The sequence below is a fragment of the Heptranchias perlo genome, chromosome 35, assembly GCF_035084215.1.
Source record: "Heptranchias perlo isolate sHepPer1 chromosome 35, sHepPer1.hap1, whole genome shotgun sequence".
Classification (NCBI taxonomy): Eukaryota; Metazoa; Chordata; class Chondrichthyes; order Hexanchiformes; family Hexanchidae; genus Heptranchias; species Heptranchias perlo.
In genome coordinates, this window is record NC_090359.1 from 19,698,608 (window position 1) to 19,722,566 (window position 23,959).

General features: G+C 46.7%; 1 protein-coding gene across 4 annotated transcripts in view; it reads right to left on the reverse strand.

Annotated features, from left to right (window-relative positions):
* Positions 1-23,959, reverse strand: part of LOC137302385 (arf-GAP domain and FG repeat-containing protein 1-like) — a 104,692-nt gene that overhangs the window by 13,531 nt on the left and 67,202 nt on the right. For 2 of the 4 annotated variants that reach the window (XR_010958454.1, XM_067972012.1), the window contains exons 6-11: positions 22,678-22,803; positions 14,733-14,942; positions 5,195-5,342; positions 4,027-4,100; positions 3,631-3,714; positions 20-352 (exon numbers count right to left, since the gene is read on the reverse strand). Coding sequence is in view for 3 of the 4 variants with exons in the window: in XM_067972012.1 (XP_067828113.1) it covers positions 20-352; positions 3,631-3,714; positions 4,027-4,100; positions 5,195-5,342; positions 14,733-14,942; positions 22,678-22,803 (975 nt within the window). In the remaining variant the exon portion in view is untranslated. The remainder of the gene's footprint in view (positions 1-19; positions 353-3,630; positions 3,715-4,026; positions 4,101-5,194; positions 5,343-14,732; positions 14,943-22,677; positions 22,804-23,959) is intronic. The other 2 variants (XM_067972014.1, XM_067972013.1) reach the window with 2 other exon arrangements.

Here is a 23,959-nt window from a genome sequence, read left to right on the forward strand (position 1 = left end):
ATGTAACGACGCTGTTTACCGTTTTGTTGCTGGGCAAAGGCTTGTTGTTGCAGGAACGCCTGCTGCTGGGCGAATGCCTGCTGCTGGGCGTAGCCTGGTTGCTGGGTGTAGCCTTGCTGGGCGTAGCCTGGTTGCTGGGCGTAGCCTTGCTGCTGAGGGTAGGACTGTTGCTGGGCGTAGCTTTGCTGCTGAGCAAAAACCTGCTGCTGAGGGTAGGACTGTTGTTGATGTTGTTGCTGCTGCTGCTGCTGCTGCTGCGAGAACGGGTGCTGCGGGAATCCTGCGAAGCTCCCGGGGACCGAGGCGGCTGGAACAGATCCGTATCCTGCGGGCACTCCGCCATACACCGGAGCTGGATGAAAAGAAAGTGGGTGTTAGGGCAAAGAATGCTGAGTTACGCTGCAGTCCCTGATGTGCTCAGTAACGCTGGGAGGTCTTGATCTGGGCATTTTAAAATCATTGGATACAAATGGCAAGTATCATAGTAGGAGCAGCACAGGAGGCCATTCAGCACATCGTGCCTGTGCCAGCTCTGTGAAAGAGCTATCCAATTAGTCTCTATCCCCTGCTGTTTCCCCATAGCTCTGTAATCTTTTTCCCTTCAGTATTTATCCAATTCCCTTTTGAAAGTTACTACTGAATCTGCTTCCACCACCCTTTCAGGCAGTGCATTCCAAATCATTACAACTCGCTGCGTCAAAAAACGTTCTCTCATGTCGCTTCTGGCTCTTTTGCTGATCAACTTAAATCTCCATTCTCTGGTTACCGACCCTTCTTCCACTGGAAACAATTTCTCCTTATTTACTCTGTCAAAACCCTTCATGATTTTGAACACCTCTATCAAATCTACCCACAACCTTATCTGTTCTAAGGAGAACAATCCCAGCTTCTCCAGTCTCTCCACATAATGGAAGTCCCTCATCCCTGGTACCATTCTAGTAAATCTCTTCTATACCCCTCTCTAAGGCCGTGACATCCTTCCTAAAGTGTGGTGCCCAGAATTGAACACAATACTCCAGCTGAGGCGTAACCACTGTTTTGTAAAGGTTTAGCATAACTTCCTTGCTTTTGTACTCTACGTTTCTATTTATAAAGCCCAGCATCCTATCTGCATTTTCAACAGCCTTCTTAACTTGTCCTGCTACCTTCACAGATTTATGTATGTGCACCCCTGGTCTCTCTGTTCCTGCACCCCCTTCAAAATTGTACCATTTTGTTTATATTGCCTCTCCTCATTCTTCCTACTAAAATGCATCATTTCATACTTCTCTGCATTAAATTTCATCTGCCACGTATCTGCCCATTTCACCAGTCTGTCTATGTCCTCCTGAAGTCTGTTACTATCTTCCACATTGTTGAATACATTTCCAGGTTTCGTGCCATCTGCAAACTTTGAAATTATACCCTCTACACCCAAGTCCAGGTCATTAACAGATATCACAAAAAGCAGTGGTCCTAACACTGACCCCTGGGCATCACCACTGTATACTTCCCTCCAGTCTGAAAAACAACTGTTCACCACTACTCTCTGCTTTCTGTCCCCATGCCAAGTTTGTATCCACACTGCCACTGTCCCTTTAATCCCATGGGCTTTAATTTTGCTAACAAATCTATTATGTGGTACTTTATCAAATGCCTTTTGAAAGTCCATAAAAACATCAAGCGCATTACCCTCATCAACTCTCTCCGTTACTTCATCAAAGAACTCAATCAAGTTAGTCAAACACGATTTTCCTTTAACAAATCAGTGCTGACTTTCTTTTATTAGCCCATACTTTTTCAAGTGCCAATTTATTTTGTCCTGGATTATTGTTTAAAAAATGTTTTTATGCTGCATTGAACTGAGAAAGGAAACAGCGAATGTATTCTGATATCCAGTCCAATAAATCAACGTCACAAAGCATGCTACTTTACTTCCAGCCACAACCCTGCATTCTCCCCATTCCATGCAGACCCAATGACAAACAATGCCTGATGCACCCAGACATCCTAGCTCCCCTACGACCCCAGACCCTGGGAGAGTTGACGAGTCCTAATGCACAAGAAGCAGTCTTACTCCCCCTAAGCTGAGGATCGTACTGAGCACTGTACTTCCTGAATCTGTCCCACCTCTTCCCAAACCTGGTGACAGAGGTCCACCTTCTCTATGTGCTATAGTCTCTCCGGGTCGGCATTTTTAAGGACTGCATTCATTCCCATGACTTCCTCAGTCACTACACCAGGATAATGAGCCTCGTCACTGCAAACGCTGCTGAGATGACCATTGTAGCACTAGTACTGTGGGGCTTCCACCTCAGACTGTAACCCCAATAAACAACATATTTTTGGACGCACTTTCATGACAACATTTAACATTCCCTTTGTGAACATTTAGAAGAGAAATCCTGTATGTAAACAGTTGCCTGTCACAGTGTAGTTGTATGCTCTGGCCAGGAGGTGGCGCTGCAGAGCAACTTTCTGAAATCTCTCTCCCAACTCTGCTGCTATCTTGTACATAAAGAAAAACACATCCATCAACTGCCAGCAGGCAATGCCACAGAGAATTTACTAGTATCCTTCAATCATTACTGATGATAGTACATTATTGCGAAAGACTATACCATGCAGCTTGGGTACAGTACTCACTATTACTTCCCAAAGTGGGAGGTTGCGGGATAGTAACCCGATTTCCATCAGCTGCCTAGGCCCTAAACTCTGGAATTTCCTTCCTAAACCTTTCTGCCTCTCTACCTCTCTCTCTTTAAATCGCTCCTTAAAACCTACATCTTTGACCGTCACCTGCCTTAATATTTCCTTATGTGGCTCGGTGTCAAATTTTGTCTGACTCATGCCCCTGTGAAGGATCTTGGGACATTTTATGACGTTTAAGGTGCTACATAAATGCAAGTTGTTGTTATTGTAATAGTACCACAGTACACTGAGGAGGGTAATCTCTTCAGACTAATATCTATCATTCATTAACTGTCAGGCAGTGCAGTGTTAGTGTATTCTGTTCCACTCCCTGTTTGAGGTGTGTGCATAACTGATACCTTGAAACGGCTAATGCTAGCTGTCTTGTACAGTGTGGACTGAGTAGAGAGTTTCCGAGGAATTTGCTGCAGGTAATTTTGTGTTAAGCTTGCTGAGTTGGCTGCACCATCATTAATCCTCCAGTGTATACAAGTTTTTTTGTTGCTTAAAAATGACTTTCTGTTGACAAAGGCTCCCATTTCATCGTCTCTGTTGAGTTAGTTGATCTCAGCCAGGGCAGTGGTTGGGAGAGGCTACAATTAGCCTCAGTGCCGACTCGGGCTCGGGACGGAGATTGGGGGGGAGCGTTCCCGCTACTGATCATTGCCCAGTAAACCTCTTCGGCAAAGTGCGTGTGCGAGGACAGGATTGGGCTCAGATGTAATGTTCTCCCCATAGTCGAACAGCCCGCTGAGCCTCACTGCCTAGGCTGACGCACGAAAGGATAGACATACGGGCAAAGGGTGTGGCTGGCAGCCAGGGATACCCATAACCTGGCGCTGGTCAGTGCTCTCGTTGGGAGGGGGGGGGGGGGGGGGGAGGAGGGAGAGAATTGGAAAGGTGAAAAAAGCAAAAAGTAGTGCTACTTTCCGCCAATACAAGAGAGATGCAAAGACTCACCTGGTGCCATTCCGTTGGTCTGGAAAGGGTTGGTAGAAGCCGCTTGCGGCGTAGCAGAAGGAGCAGCAAATGGATTGCTGAAAGCTGAAACGCAGGGCAGAGAGAGAAAAAAGGGGGAGAGAAGATTAATGACATACAGTGAACAATACGTTTCACCAGGGAGGGCAGCCCAGCGCAGAGAGCTGACACTACTCCAGAGACTTGAAACAACAATCCTTTGGGGGTGGGGTCGTTTCTCAAAGTAACATTCCCTCCCTCTCAGTATGTCTGTATGGAAGCAAAGCAGGTCTGCCTGGGATGGAGGGGGGAATAGTATATTTCTGGAGCAGGGGCAAGGGTAAGAACTTAAGAGCGAGAAAATAGAACAAAGAAGTGAACGTTTATGAAGAAGGATACCTCCAAAGCTAGGTGCGTTGCTGCTGGCAGCTTGCTGTGTAGGCACTTGGCTTCCACTCATCGTCCCGGAGATACTGAAACGAAAATAAGAACAGGAGAACCTCCAGCAGCTGGTAAATTATTAAAACAATATAAAGGAAGCTTTATTCTGTATCTAACCCATGTTGTACTGGACCTGGGAGTCTTTGATGGAACAGTGTAGAGGGAGCTTTACTCTGTATCTAACCCGTGCTGTACCTGCCCTGGGAGTGTTTGATGGGACAATGTGGAGGGAGCTTTACTCTGTATATAATCCGTGCTGTACCTGACCTAAGAGTGTTTGATGGGACAATGTAGAGGGAGCTTTACTCTGTATCTAACCCGTGCCGTACCTGCCCTGGGAGTGTTTGATGGGACAGTGTAGAGGGAGCTTTACTCTGTATCTAACCCGTGCTGTACCTGCCCTGGGAGTGTTTGATGGGACAATGTGGAGGGAGCTTTACTCTGTATATAATCCGTGCTGTACCTGACCTAAGAGTGTTTGATGGGACAATGTAGAGGGAGCTTTACTCTGTATCTAACCCGTGCCGTACCTGCCCTGGGAGTGTTTGATGGGACAGTGTAGAGGGAGCTTTACTCTGTATCTAACCCGTGCTGTACCTGCCCTGGGAGTGTTTGATGGGACAATGTGGAGGGAGCTTTACTCTGTATATAATCCGTGCTGTACCTGACCTAAGAGTGTTTGATGGGACAATGTAGAGGGAGCTTTACTCTGTATCTAACCCGTGCTGTACCTGCCCTGGGAGTGTTTGATGGGACAGTGTAGAGGGAGCTTTACTCTGTATCTAACCCGTGCTGTACCTGACCTGAGAGTGCTTGATGCTGACAACTCGAAGGGTTAGATCTAGACTTTGTGCGATAGTGTAATTCAAGTGATAGCGAGTTGGCAGCCCATTTTACATCTTGCCCAATTTTTATCTCCATTGCAGTCAATGGGGAGAGATTTAAAACAGATTGCTGACTTGCTATCACCTATTTTTCACTATCGCACAAAGTCAAGATCGACCTCAAAGTGTTCTCGTCCTCAGCACTAACGTCACTTGCCTTGACAAACACAATAATTACCAAGAAAAGTCAGTGAAAAGGAGAGGCGGGGGGGGCGGGGGGGAAGAAGAGAGCTCCAAATTACCTGCTAGTGCCAGCACTGGCATTACTTGAAGACACTCCGATACTGAACACACTGTTGTACTCTGCTCCTTTATATTGGCTCGATGAAACTGTAGGTTGGCCGGTAGACGCTGAAGAGGTGAAACTAAAGCCGGACATCTGACCGCCTGCTGCTCAGACACATTAAGGTGCAAGAAAACAACGTTAATGCTCTCCCCTTTTCTCCCACAGGTGCTGGTTTGTGCTGGGGCTGCAGTACCACAGGCACCGTCTCCCCACCCAACCCCTACTCTGTACTTCACCCAAGTAATCATTCCCCTTACGTGCACCTGGACAGTGAAGGTGACTCAACTGTGGGGAGACCGTCAAGGCTGAGGGTGGACCTTACCCTCATCCAGCAGGACTCATGGGATACGGATCAGGAGCAGGCCAATATCCCCCCCTCCCTAGGGTTTCCAACCCGCCAGGATTGACCTGGAGTCTCCAGGAATTAAATATTAATCTCCAGGATACTGCTGCGAACAACAACAGGAGAAAAATCATAGGAGCATTAAAGGAATTGTGTTTTTATTTCATTTTCTTTGAACATTTTCCTTTATTAGTTATAAAAATATTGGAGATGCAAACAATGGCTGTTTTACTGGACTGGGCGATTGGAGATGTGGGGGAGGGGGGTTATGTGATGAAACTTCCAGGAGTAGGTCCAACCAGAGTTCGCAACCCCACCCCTCCCTAGCCTGAGGCACTGAGGCTAACTGTTATGCCACAAGCCATTGCCCCTGCTGTGATCAGCAGGCTGAACAACAAACCTGGCATCTTCCTGCTTCATATGGCTTAACTCCACATTTTACCTACTAGGCCACAGGGAGGAGCTTAGAAAAGTTGCAGGGACCCAATAATAGGCAAGGCTGATAAATCAATCCTGCACTGTCCAAAGGAATGGACAGAGTGGGTCAGATTTTTTACAAGTAAAAATGGCCACTCTGTAAAGCGTAATCCCACCGCACATTCAGTCATTTATTCAATCTAGAACAAAGGTACAGGAACTGAGCAAAAAGCAGACTTTGCACAATTACGATTAAACTTCTAAAATGTGGTGCCGTCTCTTGGGGAGAGGAGGAGAGAGATTATAGCCGTGGGTTGATTTCGTTTAGTGCACAAGTTAAACATCAGAGAACTCGAGAGCTCTTTATTTCCATCAGAATTTTCTATATTTAACAACCCGGACCAAAATTATCCCTGATTCTTCCAGAATTCCATGCAATGGTTGTAAATGGGAAGGGGTTAGATTCACTGAGTTTCTTTACAATTATAGTAGGTATAGCACGGAGGATGCCATTCGGCCCATCATGCATGTGCAGGCTCAATGAAAGAGCTATCCAATTAGTCCCATTCCCCTGCTTTCCCATAGCCCTGTAATTTTTTTCCTTCAAGTATTTATTCAACTCTCTTTTGAAAGTTACAATTGATTCTACTTCAATCACCCTTTCAGGCAATACATTCCAGATCATTACAACTCGCTGCGTAAAAAAAGGTCCCTCATGTTGCCTCTGGCTCTTTTGCCGATTACCTTAAATGTGTCCTCCAGTTACCAACCCTTCTGCCACTGGAAACAGTTTCTCCTTATTTACTCTGTCAAAATCGTTCATGATTTTGAGCACCTCTATCAAATCTACCCTTAACCTTCTCTGTTCTAAGGAGAACAACCCCAACTTCTCCAGTCTCTCCACATAACTGAAGTCCCTCATCCCTGGTACCATTCCAGTAAATCTCTTCTGCACCCTTTCTAAGGCCTTAATATCCTTCCTAAAGTGTGGTGCCCAGAATTGAACACAATACTCCAGCTGAGGCCTAACCAGTGTTTTATAAAGGTTTAGCATAACTTCCTTGCTTTTGTACTCTATGCCTCTATTATTAAAGCCCATGATCCCATATGCTTTTTTTTAAAAACAGCTTTTTCAACTTGTCCTGCCATGTGCAGGTCTCTTTGTTCCTGCATCCCCTTTAAAATTGTACCATTTTGTTTATATTGCCTCTTCTCATTCTTCTGACCAAATTGCATCATTTCACATTTTTCTGCATTAAATTTCATCTGCTATGTGTTTGCCCATTTCACCAGCCTGTCTATGTCCTCCTGAAATCTGTTACTATCCTCCACATTGTTTGCTACATTCCCGAGTTTCATGTCATCTGCAAACTTTGAAATTATACCCTCTATACCCAAGTCCAGGGACATGATTTTAACGTGGGAAAACGGGTGGGTTGGGGGCGTGGGGGGAGTAAAAATTTTTAAAATCTAAAACCTGCCTCCAACCTGCCCATTTCCGGTTTTAATGGAGGCAGGGCGAGGAGTGGGTGACCAACCCGCTCTCAGGAGGCGGGTCGGTCACTAAAAGCTTTCAAGAAGGCTGCAGGCCTCCGTTTTTACAGTTTTTTTTGTTTTTAAACCCCTGGGGGCCAGGATTCCCAGGCCTTCTACTTCACGCCACATGAGAGGAGGCGAAAAGGCCCGAAACTGCAGGTAAGTTCTTTTATAGAACAGCTTGTGGGCTCAGAGGAGCAGGAACGCTTTCCCCAAGCCCAACAAGCCTACCTGCAGCAACCCACCCCCCCTCAACGATCTCCGATCCCACCCCCCCCCCCCCCCACGATCTCAGACCTCCGACCCCATCCCCCACAGATCTCCAACCCCCTGGTGACCCCCCCCACCACCGATGACCCACGACCCCGAAAATCTAAGACTTACCTTCTCGCATCCTCTTCCTTCATCTTCTTCTGTCTGACTGAGGTCAGCCTGTCAATCAGGCTGGCCAGTCGGGTGGGAAACCGTCAAAAAAAAGACGTCCTTACGTCAAAATCGTACGGATCTCCGGGAAACCCGTACTTACGGGTTTCCAGTCAGGAGTTAAACTGCAGCCCCCCCCCCCCCCAACCCCGCTGTCTTCCCGGCTCGGAGTTAAAATTTAGGCCCAGGTCATTAATATATATCAAAAAGAGCAGTGGTCCTAATACTGGTCCTAATACTGTATACTTCCCTCCAGTCTGAAAAGCAGCTGTTCACCACTACTCTCTGCTTTCTGTCCCCTAGCCAATTTGTATCCACGCTGCCAATGTCCCATTAATCCCATGGGCTTTAATTTTGCTAACAAGTCTATTATGTGGTACTTTATCAAATGCCCTTTTGAAAGTCCACATACACATCATCTACCCTCATCAACCCTCTCCGTTACTTCAAAGAACTCAATCAAGTCAGTCAAATACAATTTTCCTTTAACAAATCCGTGCTTTCATTTATTAGCCCATACTTTTCCAAGTGCCAATTAATTTTGTCCCAGTTTCCCCACCACTGACGTTAGGCTGACTCGCCTGTAACTGCCAGGTTTATCCCTCTCCCCTTTTTTGAACAGGTGTGTAACATTTGTAATCCTCCAGTCCTCCAGCGTCATCCCCATATCTAAGGAGGATTGGAAGATCACGACTCGAGCCTCTGCAATTTTCACCCTTACTTCCCTCAGTAACCTAAGATGCATCCCATCTAGACCAGCGACTCTTCTACTTTGAGTACTGCCAATCTTTAAAGTACCTCTTTTTATCTATTTTTATCCTATCCAATATCGCTACTACCTCCTCCTTTACTGCTAAGATGGCAGCATCCTCTTCTCTAGCGAAGACGGATGCAAAGTATTCATTTAGTGTCTCAGCCATGCCCTCTGCCTCTACAAGAAGATCTCCTTTTTTGTCCCTAATCGGTCCCACTCTTTGACTACCTTTTTACTATTTTTATGTTTATAAAAGACTTTTGGGTTCCCTTTTATGTTAGCTGCTAATCTATTCTCATACTCTCTCCTGGCCCCTCTTATTCTCTTTTTTAGATCTCCTCTGTACTTTCTGTATTCAGCCTGGTTCTCTACTGTATTATGAACCTTACATTCGTCATAACCCTCCTTTTTCTGTTTCAATTTAGTCTCTATATCTTCAGTCAACCAGGGAGCTCTAGCTTTGGATGCCCTTCCTTTCCTCCTCGTAGGGATGTGTCTACTCTGTACTCCTCCTTGAAGGCCTCCCATTGTTCAATTACTGTTTTGCCTACCAATTTTTGATTCCAATTCACCTGAGCAAGATCGCTTTTTAACTCACTAAAATTTGCCCTCCTCCAATTAAGCATTTTCACATTTGATTGTTCCTTGTCCTTTTCCATAACTATTCTAAACCTAATGATGTTATGATCACTGTTCTCCAATGCTCCCCCACCGAAATATGCTCCACTTTCCCCACTTCATTCCCTAGTTCGAGATCCAGCACTGTTTCCTTCCTGGTGGGCTGGAAACACACTGATCAAGAAAGTTCTCTTGAATACATTTCAGGAATTCCGCCCCCTCTTTGCCCTTTACACTATTACTGTCCCAGTCTATACTGGAATAACTGAAGTCCCCCATTATCACTACTCTATAGTTCTTGCATCTTTCTGTAACTTGCCAGCAAATTTGCTCTGCTATCTCTTTCCCACTATTTGGTGGCCTATAATATACACCCAGTAGCGTGATAGCTCCTCTATTGTTCCTTAATTCTAACCAAATAGATTCTGTCTTTGACCCCTCAACTACATCATCCCTCTCCTGTGCTATAATAGTTTCTTTGATCAATACTACCACCTCCCCTTTATTTCCTTCCCTTTCTTTCCTGAATACCTTGTAGCCAGGAATATTAAATACCCAATCCTCCCCTTCTTTGACCCAGGTCTCTGTTATTGCCACTATATCATAGTCCCATGTGGCGACTTGATCCTGCAGCTCACCAACCTTATTTACCAAGCTACGTGCATTTACGAACATGCACTCCAATCTCATCATAAACTGCATCGCATTTGCCCCCTGTCTGATCCCTCCTATTTCTGAACTATTTGTTACTCTAGTGCTACTTGTCCCTCCTAGTTCTTTGTGCACCTTGTTTCTCCTCTCTAATGTTTCATCCTGGTGCCCACCCCCCAGCCAAATTAGTTTAATCCCTCTCCCACAGCACTAGTTAACCTCCCCGTGAGGACATTGGTCCAAGCTCTGTTGAGGTGCAACCTATCCAATAGGTACGAATGGGAAGGGGTTTGAGATATTGGGATTCTAAATAATGGGAGTGATTATGAAGGGGGTTGGTCCAATGGGATTCTATACAATGGGAGTGAATGGGAAGGGATTTGGGCCAGTGGGATTCTATACAATGAGAGTGAATGGGAAAGGGTTTAACCCATTGGAATTCTATACAATGGGAGTGAATGGATGGGGTTTGGTCCATTGGAATTCAATACAATGGGACTGAATGGGAAGAGATTTGGTCCAATGTGAATCTATACAATGGCAATGAATGGGGTGAGGTTTGGTCGATTGGGGTTCTATACAACGGGACTGAATGGGTAGAGGTTTGGTCCATTGGGATTCACTCTTGTGTAGATATGATCTGGATTGCTTGATAAGATTACCGCTGTGCATTTACTTCCAATATCGACCTATCTATGTAAGAAAACATTATTAAACCTGCAGAATGGGCGTGTAATTGGCAAATGAATTTCAATATAGACAAGTATGAGGTGGTACATTTTGGTAGGAAGAATAAGGAGGCTACATACTGCTTGGATAATAAGAGTCTAAATGGTGTAGAGGAGCGGATACACAAATCACTAAAAGTAGCGACGCAGGTTAATAAGGCCATAAAAAAGCACAGAGTTTAATTTCTAGAAGGACAGAATTAAAAAGCAGAGAAGTTATGTTAAACTTGTATAGAACCTTGGTTAGACCACAAATGGAGTACTGTGCACAGTATTATAAAAAGGATACAGAGGCATTGAAGAAGATGCAAAAAAGATTCACAAGGTGATACCAGAACTGAGTAGATATTGTGATCAAAAAAGGCTGAACAGGCTGGGGCTCTTTTCTCCAGAAAAAAGACTCAGGGGTGACCTGATGGAGGTCTTTAAGATAATGAAAGGGTTTTACAGGGTACACATAGAGAAAATGTTTCCACTTGTGAGGGAGACCAGAACTAGGGGCCATAGATATAAGATAGTCACTAATAAATCCAATCAGGAATTCAGGAGAAACTTCTTTACCCAGAGAGTGGTGAGAATGTGGAACTTGCTACCACAAGGAGTAGTTAAGGCAAATAGCATAGATGCATTTAAGGGGAAGCTAGATAAGTACATGAGGGAGATCGGAATAGAAAGATATGCTGATAGGGTGAGATGAAGAGGGGTGGGAGGAGGCTCATGTGGAGCATAAACACCGGCATTGACCAGTTGGAACGAATGTTCGGTTTCTGAGCTGTAGACTCGATGTAATAAAATGGTGTGTTTCTGCATAGTTGCAGATTGCTGCTTCCCTCTTGCTCCAGCAGATTGCAGATTGGAGGAAGAAAGAATAGCCTGAGATGGGGATGGGTGTGCGTGGTGCGCGGGGGATTGAAGTGGCAGTGGATGACCCTCAGGTCTCCAACTTCAGCAGTAGTAGCCGGAGGCTTTGTGAGCGGCAGCAGTAGGGGAGAGTGCCCGTCACAACCTCGGAGGCTGGTAAAGAGCAGAAACCACATTTCAGTTCCCTACGCCACGTATGAATGACGTCAACCAGAGACTTATTCATTCTGGCAAGGCTGGCTTTGACTGCCCGTTGCCCTGAGAAATGATGTGGGCCTTCTGTTTGGACAACTGCAGGATTGTGGTGATGGTGATTATTATTGTGCTTTGTAGTGTTTCTTTTTACACAACTGAGTGGCCTGTTGGGCTATTTCAGACAGCAGGAGCAAGTGGTGCAGCACGTGCAAGTCAGACTGGTTGGGGGTGTCAGGTTCACTTCCCTGAGGATCATTAGCGAACCGATTGGGGGCTTTACCACACTCCGACAGCTTTCATGGTCATTTTATTCTGGTGCCAGCCCAAAAATGACCAGGTGTATCGAATTCAATTGCATGATTAGCCATGATGAGATTTGAACCGGCTATCTTTATTACCCACTGGCGGAGCTACCTAACAAACCCTTTGTGTGCCCGGGAAAACTGGGCAATTTACAGAGTGACGCAGCAGCGAATGTATTTTGAGATGCACAGATTATCTTCCACTGAAGACTGACTGCAATGCTTCCTTCAACAGGTCTGGACAATGGAGCACAATAAGTTCAAAGTGAGCTCTCAATGGCTCATTTATCTAAGGCAGTGGCTGGAATGGTACTGAGCCATGCAGAACAGGAAAGTCCCCAGGCCCATCAAGCAAGCTCCAGGAGACAAGGTCGGCAGGGGTACATCACTTGCTGACCAGAAAACATGACACTACTTGTGTCTGATAAACACCCACAAACACCCCAGCCAGCTGTACTGCGAAGGCAACTCAACATCCAACATGAGCTGTCGGGGAAGTTATCAATATTTAGTACACGGGGTATGTCCTACCGTCCCATGAAGACAGCAGCACATTTCAATAATGTCAGCAATTTGTGTAATCTGTGAAGTGTTATCTGTCCCTGTTTGGATTGAATCGCTCCCTGACTAACTAAATGGGTCAAGGACATGGAATGCAAAGTTCAGGTTCCAGAAATGGTGATTCAAAAACATTAATTTTTTTTAGCTCACTTAAGAGAGGGATGTTAGTGCAGGGCAAAAGATATCTTCCCTTTTAGCATCAAAATGCTACTGAGTCAGGTACAGCGCAGGTTAGATACAGAGTAAAGCTCCCTCTATACTGCCCCATCAAACACTCCCAGGTCAGGTACAGTACAGATTAGATACTGAGTAAAGCTCGCTCTACACTGTCCCATCAAACACTCCCAGGTCAGGTACAGCATGGGCTAGATACAGAGTAAAGCTCCCTCTACACTGTCCCAAGAATGTGCCTCAGCCCCAAAACAGCTGAATGTAATTCTAGCTTCCAGCCCCTGTAAAGTCAGTCTGGGATTGAGCCAGGAAGCTTCCCTGTCTGTCTGGCTTAATATCAAGGGGAGGTGCTGTTACCCACTGAACAGATATGAACATGCAGAAGGTGGGGTAGCTCTGATGTCCATGTTCCAGGTAAGGCCTGTCCGTCACACTCTAACGTACCACTCTCACAATCGATACTGGAGGCCAAACGATCACCAGGGTGAGCCCACAACGCCCAATGCTGCAGGCTGGCTTCTGATCACGCCCCCCCAGCGGCATGGAGAGGCGAGGTTCGTGGCCAGCGCGCATGACCCGGGAGACTTGTGAAAAGCTACGACGCGTCCTTTAAGAGCTAGGCGCTTTGCATGTTGCAGGCTGCGCACTGGATACGAGTGCCCTGTAACCCAGCCGGACTGGTGCAATGAACAAGTTGGGGAGCTAGGTTCCAGCACCCTTTGAATGAAAGCACATGTGGGGTGGACCACACAATGAGGCCAAAATGCAACTGATAGCTTGCTGGGTAACTGCATTGCATGGTGTGGTACAACGCCATGTAGACCAAGAAGCTCACAGGTTTAATTCCCTCCCTGATCTGGGCTGATGTCTCGGTCAGCGCAGCAATTGGCGGTCTACAATTGGCTTCAGCAGCTCTGGGACAAGGAGCAGGAAAACCAGCCAGGGACACTCAACAGCATCACTCAATGGCCATGCTCAGGCAGGAAGAATCACACTTGGATGGTGCACTCGGCAGTGGGGGGAGGGGTTGACCAGCAGAACTGTATCCCAGCAAGGACTTAGCAACTCAGGGTGTTAAGAGTTTGGGGGGGGTGGGGGGAGCAGAAATAGTACCCGAGAGCCTAGCAATGAGATTTGGATGTATCAGAGTAGATGGGTCAAATAAACAGGTGGGTGTTTTATTCAGCAACTGGACTGTTCTATACAAGCTGCTGAGACACTGGCAAACTGGAGACAACACACCCTCCGGGACAGAGCCTAAGGGTCTTGCACTGGCTCTCATTACACTGCGGCCACGTTGGAATCAAAGGCCTGTGTTTGCACAGATCTGCTGGTTGGGAGCAATGCTGGAGAAGCCCCTGCACTGGAACTGTCCCCATTCCCCCTGACCCCGCCGTTCCATTCTTTCTTTGGGTCTGCTCGCATCTTTTTATTTTTCACTCCTCCTCCAGTTTCTCTCATCATTTATCTCCTGTAAGTGCTGACTCTGAACGGGGTATGGTCCTACAGGTGCCAGCCGACCTCCAGTGCTTATTGACTGAATGACTTGACCTTGTTCTACAGTGAGTGCCGGCTCGCGCTATTCAACTATGGGGGTGGGGGACACAACAGCTGGGCCTGATCCTGCTCTTGCCCGGCCAACACACGGTTTGGCAGGGGGGGTGAGGGGGGTCAATGGATTAATCGGAAGTGCAAACCCCTGGCTATTCTCTCCCTTCCTATCCCAAGGTATGGAAGCCAACTACTACTATACCTCAAACACTGCCCTGACTGGGATCAGCTGACTCAGGACCGAGCAGGGATGGGACCTGGGGGCCTCCCTGGCCTGTGTGACTCAGTACCGCACCTGCCTCTCTGAGCCAGCGAAGCTGGTCTGTCTATAATTCTGTCATTTTCCCTCCCCCCACCTCCACCGCCATTTTACTGTAGCTTACCTGGAGTGGACTTAGGGGCATTAAAGATGCTTTCTAAATCTGCGAGCGCCGCGTATTTGTCTGCTTGCGAGGCGGCATGTTTACCGGAGGTGGCGGCCGTTGAACCTGCGGGCACGGACGTGGTGTGAGAGCTAGTGAACGCTCCGAAACTAGTGCTGGAAGATTTTGGGAAGGTATCAAAGTTTGCAAAGTTAGCGCTGCTCGAACCACCTGTTTCAAATGGAGAAAAAAAAAAGGAATGGGAGGAAAAAAAACTAAACAAAAACAAAAAACAAAAAAAAAAACAAAACAAAATAAATAAACTGACACAAGATCGAAACACAATGTTTTATACAGGGCCACACACAGCCTTGCAAATCTCCAGGACTGATGTTTCCAGCACCTTCCACTTATAGCTACGTTAGTGTAGAATCAAAACTGGGTCTGTGGGAAGCCATGGCTTGTGTTGTTAACCTGCCCCCAGTTAAGGCATCTGCCGACTCCCTTGTCCCTTCTTCTGACGCCAAGCGTTTGCCCTAGTCTCCTCCCACCTCACTGTCCCCCTAAAGAATGCAATATGGAGCTCGGTCCAGGACATTGTCCAGATGAAAACCGCAGGACCGCTCAGGTGAGGTGTAATGGAGAATCAGCCTGTTCAACACTACATTACAGCCGTCAGGGCATTTGAAATGGGTCATGCCACAGGATTGGTGCCTGCTGATGGGATCCCCGCACAAGCTTTTCTTAGGGCCCAATTCACTGATGGAACTCCCTGGCCACAAGACAGATGGAAGAATAAAGTCAAATATCGAAGGCATGCGATTAACACACACACTCACTCCGACAGACTGACAGATACACACACACATTCTGAAGATCAGCAAGTTCCTTAAAACACACGTTAAAATATTTACTTGCTGTGTCAAAGAAAAGCAAAGCAAAGCAGCATTGCTGGAGTCTGAGCAACTGGATGGGAATTTTGGTCTCACGGCAAATGTTTCATGCAATTAGAGATCAAAGAAAACTAAATAAATGATCGCGCATTAAGTGAATTTTCAGCCAACCCTTTATAACCGTATTTCAATTATTCTTCCACCCATTTTTCTCCCTTCCTCTCCTGAAGGCGCTGATTCTTGGGGTACGGTTCCATGGATGTCCACCCTCCTCTGCTGCCTTGCACATTGGTCCCTATCCTCCCCCCTTCTCTACAGAAGGCCACAGTTCTTGCTGGGGGCTGCGAATGCCGGTTGCCCTCCAGCACTTCACCCAAGTAGCCGTTCTTGGCGCACTAACCCAGTGCGAGTCAGCAGCTGCTCCACCACGGGGGCAACGAAACCAATGTTCACGTGCAGGCAGGAGTCACTGGATGGCGATCAGTAGTGTGAACCCTCCCTAGCCAGAGTTATCTCAAAAAGGTGAAGGAGAAGGCAGTGGTTGTATGGTGGCAGAGAGGTACTGAATGGTCATTTTCAAAATGAACTGGTAGAAGGAATCTGATTAATACCCACTCTCCCCCCCCCACCCACCCACCGCCTTCCCTGAATCATACACATTTACTAACACAGGTCTCAAACTTACAACACCTGCAGGCTCAGATATGTTTCACCTACTATATCTGCCCTAAGCGTGCGATCGTTAGTTGTTGGTACTGAACCATGCATGGCAGAAGGTCCCGTGTTCAATCCCCAATTTGTGCGGAGTTGGAGCATCTCAGTTGAGCCAGCAGTTGTTTTTCTTAAATTCATTCTTGGGATGTGGGCATTGCTGGCAAGGCCGGCATTTATTGTCCTTAGAAGGTAGAAGTTGAATGGCGGAGCAGGCTCGAGGGGCCGGATGGCCTACTCCTGCTCCTATTTCGCATGTTCTTATCCCTAGTTGCCCCTTGAGAAGGTGGCGGTGGGCCTTTTTCTTGAACCACTGCAGTGCCAGGTGGTGAAGGTGCTCCCACAGGTGCTGTTACGTCCAGATTTTGACCCAGCGACCATGAAGGAACGGCCGATATATGTCCAAGTCGGGATGGTGTGGGACTGGGAGGGGAGCTTGGGAAGTGATGGTGTTCCCATGCACTTGCTGCTCTTGTCCCTCTCGGTGGTGGAGACCGTGGGTTTGGGAGGTGCTGTCAAAGAAGAGCCTTGGTGACTTGCTGCAGTGCATCCTGTAGATAATACATGGCGCAGCTTTGGTGCGCCGGTGGTGGAGGAAGTGGATGTTTAAGGGTTGCTGCAGTTGGCCTTCCTCTCCCTCCCCCTTCTATTACTAGGCTAGTGGAGGGAGGAGTTTGGTACTGGAAGCCTGCTGATACCCCTGGGACTGCACCCAGCAAGAGTCCACGCCTTCGCAAGGGGAAAGAAATGGATCCCCTCCCCCCCTCACTGAAAGCTCCCATAAACAGCATTACAGTGCTGAAGCACTGGTGCACCGTATCGCACAGAGCTGGCCAGTACATACATGACCACGGTTCCCGACTCAGTCAGTCGTTCAAGGAAAGCAAAAGCCGAAGCTAGGAAAAAACTGCCAGAGTTCATCTCAAGGCCACTTTCTTGCCTCTCCTAGTCTTCAGTTGGCAGTGCGACACTGGCAGAGCTCAGGAGCTGGCCGTTTGGGGGACTAAGGGGTTAACCTTTAGCAACGGCTAAGTACTTTCATTCTCTTCCCGCCCGCCCCCCCACCCACCCCACCCCTCAAACTCCCTACAATCTTGGAAAGAAAAGATAATAAGAATGGAACAGTAATTAATGGGAGAAAAATACCATTCAGAGAAGTAGAAACGGAAACTATTGGAGGTCAGGTCCAGAATGGCAAGGGTCACATTTACATTTCCTACCCTTCCCTTCCCCCATTCCCTCCGAGTCTTACTTCCCAAAACTCCTGTCAATGTTGTGTGGAAAACAGCAGGCCTCAAATATGCTACAAGTGGGATCGGAACTCTCAAGTCTCCGAGTTGGGAGATCAAAAGCGTTGAGCTGGAGGCTGCACACGATCAACTTCCTGCATTCTTCCACTTCTCCTTTCCTCTCAAAAAGGGTGAGGTGGGGGGTGGGGGTGGGAAAAAGAGGCAAGTCTCACTGTGAAGCAGTACTTTTTGACTAGGTAACGTCTCTGACTTCAGATTATTTGCTCCTGGGATGGTGGGTGCCCTATGTCTCAGACGAGAGGTGGCTCTGCCCTTGCCACTCAGTGAGGCTCGGGTGAGGAACTGAGTGGAGCAGGGCGGTCAAGCCGCCATTTCTCCCACACTACACCATTTGAACACTCGCTGCTACTGCGCTGCGCTCTCGGCCGAGACCAATGACAGAGAATGCCGATTAACGAAGGATACGCCACCATCAGGTCATCCACAAACCTGCCGAATTGACCACAAGATAGCACCAATCCTAATCAGGCAGTTGGCTTACGGTGACGAATGAACCAAATTCTGTTTTTATTACTTGGAACTGCTAATCAATTTGTTCTCGGGATGTGGACTTCACTGGCAAGGCTGGCATTTATTGCCCATCTCTGGTTGCCCTCGAGAAGGTGGCGGTGGGCTCTCTTTGAACCGCTGCAGTCCCGTGCGGTGACCGTGCTCCCTCGATGGTGGTACAATTAGTTCTGACCGAAATATTTCTCACGCTACTAATACTTTTAACGAGCTTCTAACCAATAGGTGCCCCAAATGGCTCAGGCAGTAAGCGTCCGTGCAGTGTAGTAACGAGCCAAGCTCCCCAAGACGCACCCAGTTCGACTACCAAGTTAGCTGATCTCAACAGGGCAGCAGTAATGGGTCCCACTCCTGATAGCTGTCCAGTGACCCCCTCCTGGAAAATGTCCACAAGTGGAATTCAGGCGAGGATGGGATCATTATCAGCGGTGACGCCCTTCATGGTTCAATAGCTGGCTAACACACACTCAAGGCTCAGACGTGAAGGACAGCTACTACTCTGATAACTGTGCAACAATCCCAGAGCTGCACTGCAGTAAAACACTACTGTAGCAACACATTCACAGAGCATCCCTATCAAGACTCCTTTTAAACACTAAACGGGCTGGGGCTCTTTTCTCTAGAAAAGAGAAGGCTGAGAGGTGACCTAATAGAGGTCTTTAAAATTATGAAGGGGTTTGACAGGGCAGACGTAGAGAAGATGTTTCCATTTGTGGAGCAGAACAAAACTAGGGGCCATAAATATAAGATAGTCACTAATAAATCCAATAAGAAATTCAGGAGAAACCTCTTTACCCAGAGAGTGGTTAGAATGTGGAACTTGCTACCACATGGAGCAAACGAGGTGAATAGCATAGACATCTTTAAAGGGAAGCTAAATAAGTACATGAGGGAGAAAGAAATAGAAGGTTATGTTCATAGGGTTAGTTGAAATAGCGTAGGAGGAGGCTCATGTGGAGCATAAACACTGGCATTGACCAGTTGGGCCAAATGGCCTGTTTCTGTGCTGTAGATTCTATGTAATTCTATGTAACTATTCACTGCAGCACTGAGGTGTGCTGTAGTGTTCGGAGGTGCTACCTATTTTTTTTACAAAAAAATGTTCAAGTTTATATGAAAGATTCCACGGCACTATTCGAAGATCAGGGAGTTGTCCCAGTGTCACAGCCAACATTCCCCCCTCAAACAGGTTAACCGGTCATTTATCACATTTGCTGTTTGTGGCACTTTCAGAAAACCTTCTGCCATATTTGCTTAAACGACAACAGTGACTGCACTTCTAAAGTAATCCACTCGATAGAAAGCACTTACTTGCTTTCATGGGGGAAAAAAGCACACTTTGAAGTTATAACACCACCAGTTAATTATTAGATGGATTCAATTAAACTTCCTGTTGAGAGAAATTGGGAACTAACGTAACATTCTACTGAACGTCTCCCAGAACAAATACTCTCACCACCCACTCAAATCTGATGCTGACTCATAGAATCATACAGCACAGGAGGCCATTCAGCCCATCGTGCCTGTGCCGGCTCTTTGAAAGAGCTATCCAATTAGTCCCATGCCACTGCTCTTTCCCCGTGGTCCTGCAAATTTTTCCCCTTCAAATAATTATCCAATTCCCTTTTTGAAAGTTACTACTGAATCTGCTTTATTTTTCAAAGGCTTCTATCATTTCATTCCACCCTGAATATGGGTAATATCTCTGATGGAGGATCTGCATAAAATCCAGTGCATGCAGCTTTACATCACAGGCTTTCATGACCTGGAAGCCCAGCTGTGTGGTTTGTGAGGATAATCTGTCACCAACGTTATGTAAAAGTCACGGGTGCACTTTAATTAATAAAAAGACAGAAAGCTTAACATCCCCAATGGCTCATTTAGTAACTGCACCTCCTCTCTCTCCCTCTCCTTCCCTCTCTCTTCCCCCCCCCCCTCCCCGCCACCCGTATGGTACTGAGCCATTCGGACCAGGAAGGTTTCAGGTTGAATTCCTTCACCCCCCCCACCACAACCCCGCCGTGAGTTACCTGTAATATGGTTGGGGCTTTACAATTGGCCTCGATATTAGTAGGTCAGGGAGAGGCAAAAATCAGCCAAGGCTCCTGCTCAATATCCAATGATCCCTGCTGTAAAGTGCACTTGCGGGCACTTCAGCCAAGGGCAGGATCAGTTGTGTCCGCAATGCCCTTAGTGGTCAAATAGCCTCGCCGCACTCACTGTCTAGGCTCGTAAATGAAAAGGTGTCTGGGTGACAGGCCCGAGGCCTGCCGGGGTCTGCGCCACTGTACCCAGGGCGAGTCTGCGCCTTTAGGGAAGGTGGGAAGAAAACTGAAAAAATGAAAATCTAAATTATTGCATTCTGTACTTCTGCCACATTTGTCAAAGGGTTTTGCTTAAACCACAAGCAGCGTTGTTGGACATGGGCGGGGGGAACTATCTTGGGAGGGATTGCTCAATCAGGCAAAGGAAGGTGTGAAATTAGCAAGCGGACAGCTGGAGTCACACAGCTGCTCGAGCATGCTGAGTTACTGACTGCATCTCTGGAGGATCTAACTGCAGCTCTCTCGCACTGTCAGGCAGTGTAGCCAATCCCACACAGCTCATCAGCTGTTGCCATTACCACCTGATGGCCTGTGTGAGAGGCACACAAGTGTGTGTGTGTGTGTGTGTGTGTGTGTGTGTGTGTGTGAAAGCATGTGACCAAGTGTATGCCTGTGTGTATGTATCATAGAATGTACAGCACAGAAATAGGCCATGGTCTATGCCGGTGTTTAAGCTCCACACGAGCCTCCTCCCAGCCTACTTTATCTCACCCTATCTACATATCTTTCCATTCCTTTCTCCCTCATGCACTTATCTAGCTTTAAATGCATCTATGCTATTCGCCTCAACTACTCCATGTGGTAGCGAGTTCCACATTCTAAGACCTATCAAACCCCCTCATAATTTTAAAGACCTCTATCAGGTCACCTCTCAGCCTTCTCTTTTCACCAGCACAGACCAGTTGGGCCGAATGGCTGCATCTGTGCTGTAAATTCTATGTAATGCAGACAGCATTGCTGAAATGGCCTGAAATAATGACTGTTATATAGGTGCTGACTGTAGCATGTGACTACAGTCTGCTGCTGATAAGACAACCGAATTAGTGAATAATTCAAATTAACTGGCATTGAATTAAGAGGAGTGGACTACACTTAGGAAGGTTACAATAATGACCACCATTTAAGTTCATTATCTAGATCGGGGCCTTTGCAGGATTGCAATAAAAAAAGAAAATGCTGGAAATATTCAGCAAGTCAGAAAGGTAGGGTTAACGTTTCAGGTCAATGACCGTTCGTTGCTGACAAAAGGTGGTTGACCTGAAACGTTAACCCTTACTTTCACTCTCCACAGATGCTGCCTGACCCACTGAGTGTTTCCAGCCTTTTCTGTTCCTGTTTCAGATTTCCAGCACCTGCAGTATTTTGCTTTTTATTTTACAATATTGTTTCCGGTTTACTGATTTACCCTGACAAGATTAGGGAGAGCTTTAAGAAGTGAAGGACCAGAGTGGGAAACTGCTATCAGGAGGAAGAAGTTTCATTTTGCCCAAAGACTATAGGAGCTGAATGTATTGTGAAATTAAAGGGCCAGTACACCTTGTCATTTATTTTTAAAGCGTAAAAATATATCCTCATCCTTCCTGATTGTGGTGAGTTATGAAAAATACAGAATTGGCATATCCAATTGCGATCTACTGCGAGATCAGTAGTGTTGTCGCTAGGACTTGGTAATGACAATGCTGTGTGTTTAAAATCTTTGCACTGTGTCACCTGAGCTGTAATTAATAGCTGACAGTATAACCATCTTCTTACTAGTAAATTGCTTGTAACGTTGCCCGTAGATAGCTGGTGAATATAAACATCTTTTTTATATATACAAGATGGTGACAGCGTTGGGAGAGAAACTTTGGAACCCGTCCCACAGAGCCACCTAGTGGCCAGAGCCATTGTGACCGTTGACAGAAAAATTAAATGGCAAGTGTTGACATAACAATTTACAAAGAGAAAATGACAAAAAAAATTAACAGGTGTAAGGTTTATGGATAGGAAATGCATGCCATTTGCAAGATTTATTAATAATGTATGTTATCCTTCCAGTCTTTGTGTCTGGAGAGACCATTTTGAGCTGTTTAACATGAGGTGAAGTGCTGGTGGATTCAGGGTCTGTCACTGGTGGGGTTAATGTGATGCAATTTGAAGGGGTGAATTAAAAGATATGCACATCAAAACATCTTGGCTTATGCGTGATCTTGCCAGTATACTAGATAAACCAAGTGACAACACTGGTCAGACTGTCAATTAAGGTGCACTGTCCCTTTAAAAGAAGAGACTAAGCAATAGAGCGGTGTGCAACAAGGCTCAGCAATGACACACATGGACATCCAACTTGGGCCTCATCATCAAGCCGCAGCTTCATGTTACGCTCGTGGCGCCGCCCCCCCACCCCAACATGCTTGGAGCTGTGTAGAAGCATCAGACTAAAGATTACAAGTTGCCGTACCTGAGGTTGCAGACTGGACCTGGAAAGTGGCTTGGTTTGCCGGCGGGAAATTTCCAACGTTACTCGAACCTCCGACATTACTGAACGCGTTGAAGCCTGGGAAACCCGCATGCGCAGTTTGCTGGGCTGGAAGAAAAACGGAACATTTGCTATTATAATCGCAGGAAACTCCGACACTTTCGTTCAGCTTCAGAAGTCGCTCGTAACGTTTCGAGATGAGGGACGACCTTGAACCTCTTTCTGTTTCCACTGGCAGGAGGGTTGGTAACCAGAGGACACAGATTTAAGGTAATTGGCAAAAGAACCAGAGGGGAGAAGAGGAGAAATTTCTTTTTGCGCAGCAAGTTGTCACGATCTGGAATGCGCTGCCTGAAAGGGTGGTGGAAGCAGATTCAATAGTAATTCTCAAAAGGGAATTGGATTTATACTTGAAAAGGAAAAAAATTGCAGGGCTATGGGGAAAGAGCAGAGGGAGGGGGATTAATTGCATAGCTCTTTCAAAGAGCCGGCACAGGCACGATGGGCCGAATGGCCTCCTCCTGTGCTGTGTGATTCTACGATTAATTCAGTCGTAGTGGCTGAACTGACTTCATAATTATATTTGACACTTATTCCTACATACATGGGGAGTTTATCTCGCGTATGAATGGCTGATTTAAATCCCATCTTTAAGAACTAGGACTGGGAGCCAGCTCTGCAATCTGTTCGCAGATACGCAACCAGCAATCACCCGAGAGAGGACCTGTTATCTTGTCTCACTTACTGTGAGCCAGCGCAAGTCCATTGATGGCGTCCTGAGATCTCAGAACTGTGTTGAAAGGAGTGTGGAGCGTCACACGCCCTGTACTCGCTTGCCCTAAGGTTAGAGTTTATTGGGCTCCCATTCTGCAGATGGTCATGTTCGGAATGGGCATCACCCTTGAACCCAAGCCACCCCAATGCCTTTTAGTACTTCCTCTTGACCCCAGAGTGGGCCAATTCATTGACTACCTCCTTTATACAGCCCGTCGCTCTGTCTGGAGCCATTCCCAATTCGCCTAAACAGAGAGGTTGTTGACAACAACCCTTTCCTGGAGAATCACAGAGTCTCAGGTTACTCACAGCAAACCCCCATCCCTTTCCGAACGATTGAACTTGCGGCTCTGTCAGTGCTTGTTGACTGCAATGTGCTCAAATCCTTTTATAGTCACGAGTGTTTAGATGGGATACAGGTGAAGACAGACCCAGGTTCAGCAGTGATGTACCTCAACCAGTCGAATGGCCTGTCTAGGCTCATACACTC